Here is a 7,462-nt window from a genome sequence, read left to right on the forward strand (position 1 = left end):
GAAATATGAACACAGCAACGAATATCAAGCAATACCAAATGCCTCCGTTCTCTTCGTTTTGCGCAATGAATGAACCGTGAAAATAAAACGGAACGAAGCACGAACAGTGCGTGAGATATATAACAACTGAGAGTTAAAACTATAATCGATGGGCGCAAAAAAAGAAAAAAATTGTGCCGTTGAAAGATATGTTTGAAGTTTGTTTGTGATATACGTTATTGAAAATGGTATATTTTTAGATTAATTTTCTGTCTCTACACAAGATAGTCGAAATGGACGATTGCTTGATACAATTTGGGAGTTTTCACATTTTTCACGTCCAGATTTGATGATTCAATTTAGAAAATCAAGGTTTTTTCACATTATTGTTAACATTTGACCCAATTCATGATGAATTGGTGAAATTTTTGTGATCATGACTAAATAGAGAGGAATGAATGTCTCAATAAAAACTTCAATTTGCTTTTTTTAAAATTAAATTCATTTATTATTAGATGTTATTAATGAAACGATATTGTTTGTATATTGTTGTTGTTGTTGTTGTTGCTGTTGTAGTCGTTAAATGTAGGTTTGTTTCGATGCAGTATTTACGATGAAATAAATATCTGTCTGGTCATTGTAATTGATATGATGCCAGATGATTTTGATGCAATTGGGATTGATGCACACAATAAAAGAATTAACACACTTAGAAACATTTGCGGTGAACGATTCCTGGACCGCTTTCGTCGTATTCTTCCTTTGAGATCCACATTTGTTGGAAAGTGGACAATGAAGCCAAGATTGAACCACCGATCCATACGGAGTATTTACGTTCTGGTGGAGCGATGATCTTGATTTTGATGGTTGATGGTGCCAATGAGGTGATTTCCTTTTGCATACGATCGGCAATACCTGGGTACATGGTGGTACCACCTGACATGACGATGTTAGCGTACAAGTCCTTACGGATATCAACATCGCACTTCATGATTGAGTTGTAGACAGTTTCGTGAATACCGCATGATTCCATACCCAAGAATGATGGTTGGAACAATGATTCTGGGCAACGGAAACGTTCATTACCGATGGTGATGACTTGTCCATCAGGCAATTCGTATGATTTTTCGAGTGAGGTTGAAGCGGCAGCGGTGGCCATTTCTTGTTCGAAGTCAAGTGCAACATATGATAATTTTTCCTTGATGTCACGAACAATTTCACGTTCGGCGGTGGTTGTGAATGAGTAACCACGTTCGGTGAGGATTTTCATGAGGTAATCAGTCAAGTCACGACCGGCCAAATCCAAACGGAGGATGGCATGTGGCAAGGCATAACCTTCGTAGATTGGGACGGTGTGTGAGACACCATCACCAGAGTCCAAAACGATACCGGTGGTACGACCCGAAGCGTACAATGAGAGGACAGCTTGGATGGCAACGTACATGGCTGGAGCGTTGAAGGTTTCAAACATGATTTGGGTCATCTTTTCACGATTGGCTTTTGGATTCAATGGAGCTTCGGTCAAGAGAACTGGATGTTCTTCTGGGGCGACACGCAATTCATTGTAGAAGGTGTGATGCCAGATCTTTTCCATATCATCCCAGTTGGTGATGATACCGTGCTCAATTGGGTATTTCAAAGTCAAGATACCTCTCTTGCTTTGAGCTTCATCACCGACATATGAGTCTTTTTGTCCCATACCGACCATGACACCTTGATGTCTTGGGCGACCGACAATTGATGGGAAGACGGCACGTGGAGCATCGTCTCCGGCAAAACCGGCTTTGCACATACCGGATCCTATAACGATAAATAAACGAAATTAATTTCAAATAAAACATATTCATTTCTCATTTTAATAAATTCATAAAATCATATTTGAACTCAACGCTCTGCTCTGTTCACATTTTAAATTAATACATGATCAATTTTTGATATTCAAATATCGATTAACATTTGAGGTCATTTTATATTTTAGATCATTTGAGCAAATAAAACGAGAAAATATAAGCTTTAAAACGTTATTTTACAATTGAAAACATTGCCGAATTAAAACTTTATAATTTAAAAATGATTGAAATTGTTTTCTCATCAATGATTGAGTTCACGATCACAGTAGTGGAACTTTGAATGGATTCATTTTTTTTTTTCAAAAGTTTAATCAAAAACTGTTGTTCAAAAATTATTGATGATTTTCAAAAACGGAAACTTTTCATTGGTTGGAATTCAAAATCCAATAATTGCGATTTATAATATATATTTTTTTTGATTCACCAATTTTCGTGTTTTCAAACATTTTGCTCAGACCAATGATTTCATTTAGTTCAACACTTTTTAAATGCTCAATGTCTCTTCAGGTTTGATTTTTTTTATCAATATCAAATTGCACAAAAAAATCCGAAAAAAGCACTTTTATCCTAATAAAATTATCGACGATATTTTTGATAAAATTGAAAGATTCAAGAATGAAAACGCACCATTGTCTACAACCAAAGCAGCAACTTCGTCGTCACACATTTTGAAATAGTTTAAAGATTTAACGTCCGCTCACAACAACGAAAAAATTTGAAATCTCAGAACAAACCGTCCTTCTTAGCATTTTGTACTTGGTTTATATACTCGGAACGCCGACAAAAATAGATTTTCATCTACCATCCGTACCGTATATGGAAGAGACTACATGCACACATTTTCTTTTTGTTTCATTTTCGATATTCATAATTATGTATGTTGCGGGTGTGAGTGTGAACATATCACCATATGCTCTATCATCGGGCCCCACAGAGAAGCGTTAAGTTTTTTCTTTAAAATAAACATCTTGAAACGTCAGCATTTTCATATACACACAGTTTCGATTGTAGCATATTTATATATTTTTCCATCATTTGAGACATAGATATTCAGGAAAATTATTCACCACTGGAATGTTTCGATACAATATTTGATTTCGGAATTGTATACCGAAAAAATTTCATATTAAATGTAAAAGAGCAATATTCATTTCATTTCGGCGCACACATTCTCAGAAATATTCCAGATATGAAGAGAAATCTGTTCTGGGTGTGTTTGTTTTTGCTTTCGGGAAAAAGTCGACTGTTGAATCTGTGTTGGTGTTCAGTTTTCAGCTTTCAAAAATCTCTTTTTTTTTTTTTTGAAAATATTGCATACACAAATTTTGCACTCGATGAATTCAATCAGAGAAGTATTCCAAGAATGTGTCAAAAGGTAATGAAAATAGAGAATGTTCACTTTTTCATCTTAATGAAATGTGAATTTTGAATGAATGCAAAATAGAAGTGACAAAGATATATGTATAAATCGTAAAATTAATATTCAACATAAAAGAATTCTTTAGAATTGTATCTCTCTTTGTTGCATTTTTCATTAAATTCATTGAAAAAGTTTTCCTATACTTTCCGATGTCGATAAATGCGTCTCAATCGCAAAAGCAATCTCTCACCCTCTTCAATTGTGTACATAGCCAGCCTCCATCCCATTTTTGGTCAATAAAATGACATCAACTTACTAACTCAAAATTAACTGGCCGTGCACATAATGCAGAGCATACGCTCTTCGGGGAAATTGCCAAAATAGATGGATAAAGAGGAGAATTAATTTTATTTACGATTGATGCTGACTATTAAATGATATTTATTTGATTAGTCGAATCGTGCATACAGTAGCAATGGCATTTATTTGGATGCAAACACTCAATCCCTAACATTTAATATGTTCTTCAACACGTATCAACTGGTTTTTTTTTTTGATTTATCCAAAATAAGTGAGAATCGGTTTTGTGTGCACAAGATCAAAGAGTAACACAAGAAAATGAATACCATACATTGCATTGAGAGAGCATTTTCCATTTTGTATTGTATAATGCAACAAAAATAACAATAACAAACAGTGTTCATTTGCTTGGTTCCACTCATTCGATTGACAATAAGGCCGAATTGAACGATGTTGCACTGTCAACCAAATTAAGTTTCTATTATTTAATAAAATCGAATGAAGTTCATCCTTAGTCTCTGTTCAAATAATTTTTAAAGCTAATAAAGGGCAATTCCATTGACTTGAGAAAGAAAGGGGCAAACATTGTTACATTGTGATTCAGACACACATACATACATGGCATATTTATTTATATCGTGTGTCAATATTTGCCATAAACATTCTTTGTCACGTGCTGAAAATAAGCAGTCAAATTTTCAAATTCACAAACGCATTTCTAATGGAAACCAAAACGAAAATCCAACAAAATCTCGTCGATTTACAAATATATTCACATACTGAGAACCATATTTATTTGGATATTTCCTTTTTTTTATTTCGTTGTTTAACAACGTAAAATGACATCGTCATAATAGGAAAAACACCACACACTATCGCATTTTATATGGTTACGGTGCATTACCATTGCCTTATATTCATACACAGTTCGAACAGTTTGAACTAAGTCAAACATGTGTATTATAAATATAAACATACAAATGGCGGCACGCAATGGCATGCGGCGGTAACACGATGTTGATACTGATGACATGGAGCAACGCATAAAAATAAACTCAAACTAATTCGAATAAAAAAAAAAAAGGAATTAAGTACGTATGTGCGAGAGAGAGGGGGAGAGATCTACATGATGTATTGCTTATATGGACCAACTCAAGCAAATTAAGAAAGAAAAAAAAACTCAACATATTCCTGTTGCTATAAGTATTTGATAATTTTATGTTAAAATGAAGTATTAGAAATGTGACGATCAAAAAAAAATGAAATTTCTACCATTTGATTTATTTCGATTTTATAGCATTTGTTGTTTAAACTTGGGAATTTGGACGTCCGAATTCATCATTTCACGTTTAAGATTCACCTAGTTTGAGCAAATTTTCATTTGCGGGCTCACAATTTCATGTCCGTTTTCCGAATTGTTTCAACCCAGTGTCCCATTTGTAACATTTTAATTTGAATTTATTCGATTAATCATTCAGAAATCGAAAAGATAATTGGCCAATCACAAAGTAATTTATTGTGTATACTCATAATGAGAACAAATTAATCATAATTACATTAATAAGCATGCTGATTGATATTTTCATACTAAGTTCAATATAAATTGCATTCGAAAAATTGAATTTTTCATTGAACAATTTTTTAAATTCATGAGTTTGAATGTATCTTTGCCAGCCCGGCCAAAATCATATTTTCTACCGTTGGTTTGCAATTGTTAGCTTATTAATCGCTCTCAATCAAAAATAAAAACGAATTTGCATTAGAATTCTACGCCAAAGGTAGGTTCAGTTAACAACATGTTTCATCCAAAACGCATCGAATCATTTGATTATTCGTAAAAAAGTGGATGAATCAAACGGTAGTGTACGCCATAGCCGTTCGCTATAATGTATTTCGTATTTCCTCAGTTAAAAAATTCCCATGAAATAAATTTATTGGATCGCCTTATATTGATTGCTCCTTCAGACATCAAAATAAGAAAAAAAGATAAACAATTTACGCTCACGTTGAGCAATAAACCGGTTGAAGAACGGTAACGCTTTTGTATTTAGATGTGAGCAACCAAACTGACGACAGCAGAAAAACAACAACAACCGTTACCGATATTTTTAACATATTCAAAATATTCCCTCCTTCTCTATCTGTTCACAGTTTTGCACTCCTAAAATGCTTCGTTGCGATCGAATGTTTTAATTATATGCTTGAGTCTTTTTTGTTTCATTTTCTCCTCATTTTCTCTCTCAAATCGAATTCCATTTTTAAAATTAGAACACAATTTTGAATCTACACTTTCCATGTATGATCAGTATTGAATACAATTAGTTGAAATGCACACAAATTTAAAAGGCGAGAAATGAAAATCGCGTTGGCTAAATGCAGGAACTGTTTTTCCCATTTGAATTTTTTTCTTCTTCTCCATTATCGTCTGGTAATCGAACGATACGAACATTACGGCGGGGTTTGTGTGAAAATCGTAAATCCTTTTCGTTGTTTGTGTGTTCGTTTCTAAAAATACGAGCGATTCCCTCTTTTTGTCCTCATTCCGATATCTTTGTCTGATTTCGGAGATTTTTTTTTTTTGGTTGACGGTTTTTCGTTGGCGTATTTAGATTTTTAGTACAAACACACAGGTCATTGGATCGTTTTTATGTTTGATTCCAATACTTCAAGCGAATGAGTCAAGTCTTGTCTTAGCGAAACGTACAAAAATATTTATCGTGAATTGTTTCGCTATAGGCCGGTCTCTATTTAGAAAAAAAAGAAAACGAAATCAAAATAATAATCGAACGGAAAAAAGGAAAAACAATCGATGTATATTTCATAGAAAAATCAATCAATTTATATCAAACAACGATTTATTACACATTTTTTTTCGGGTCGTGATTATGCAGATGGATAAGTTATTCGCAAGCACCAATAGAAAAAATCCGATAAAAAAGAATTACCTTATTTATCATATCAAATATTATCGAAATTATGATCTAATAGAAACGCTATAATATTAACTAAAATTCGAACGAACCATTTTTCGTTGGCATTCTGCATAAAATTAATTGATTATCTGATTAAGTCTATAACACATTATAATTGATTATATTGATTAACGATTGCTTTTGTTCATTAAAATAGGAAAAAAACACTCCACACGCATTGCCTTCCGCATTTAACCAAATATATAATATCAAAAACATATTGAAGTTTATCATTATAATGTTGACACATTTGCGATTAGAGTAATTTTCGTGAAGCGGTATATTTGGGGAACCATTTTTTTTGGTTCATATTATTGTCGAAGGCAGCAACGACGATATACAGGTGTTTTTTTAATTACAACTGAAACAATATATCGAAAAGAGCAAACACACGAATTTTATGTTATTTTGTAGATGACAAGTATTCGTTGATGGCAATTTAATCATATTTTCGGTTTTAATGTTAGTGAAGTTAAAACATGTTGTTAAATTAAATTCACACAGAAACAACCAACCAACTTTGACGAGACCAACAAAACATATTTGCGAATCTGTGCGGCAATGATGAAAAAACTGAGGTTTATTAAGCTAATATGTAATCTATATTATTATAAGTAATTGATGTGCGTCCAACAACTGTTGATGTACCGTATAAAATACATCTCATTAAAAAATAAAATTTGCTTATGTAAATCTCAAATGATCATTTTCACAAAACTGCACGCTCAGATTCCTGTTTTCTATTTTGATCGTACATACATACTGAACAGTTTATTATTTATCTTTATTAAAATATAATATACGAGCAAAGACAAGTGCCACCTACATTTCTATTATTGACACACAAATTCCAAACAGTTATTTAACCATTTTGTTGCTGCCCATTTTCATCGACAATTTTGATGCTAAAAATAAATCAACAGTAAAGCAAAAAGCGTTTGGTAAGTGTAGATATGAACATAATCAATAAATTGGACGATCCGATTTTTGTTGAGGAATTG

At 32.9% G+C, this 7,462-nt stretch overlaps 1 protein-coding gene across 1 annotated transcript; it reads right to left on the reverse strand.

Moving 5' to 3' along the window:
• Positions 1-577: 577 nt before the first annotated feature.
• LOC116338464 (actin) lies at positions 578-2,581 on the reverse strand. The gene is made up of 2 exons (XM_031763739.1): positions 2,457-2,581; positions 578-1,779 (listed from the first exon to the last, which is right to left on the reverse strand). The coding sequence occupies exons 1-2, from the start codon at positions 2,494-2,496 to the stop codon at positions 689-691; spliced, it is 1,131 nt and encodes a 376-aa protein (XP_031619599.1). The 5' UTR covers positions 2,497-2,581; the 3' UTR covers positions 578-688.
• Positions 2,582-7,462: the final 4,881 nt, after the last annotated feature.

Source organism: Contarinia nasturtii, unplaced genomic scaffold, assembly GCF_009176525.2.
Source record: "Contarinia nasturtii isolate CC-2019 unplaced genomic scaffold, AAFC_CNas_1.1 Cnas_scaffold_414, whole genome shotgun sequence".
NCBI lineage: Eukaryota > Metazoa > Arthropoda > Insecta > Diptera > Cecidomyiidae > Contarinia > Contarinia nasturtii.

Coding starts and splice junctions, on each gene's coding strand:
- LOC116338464 (XM_031763739.1), bottom strand. CDS start 2,496: ATGTGTGACGACGAAGTTGCTGCTTTGGTTGTAGACAATG. Junction 1,780..2,456: donor TGCTTTGGTTGTAGACAATG/GTGCGTTTTCAT, acceptor TTATCGTTATAG/GATCCGGTATGTGCAAAGCC.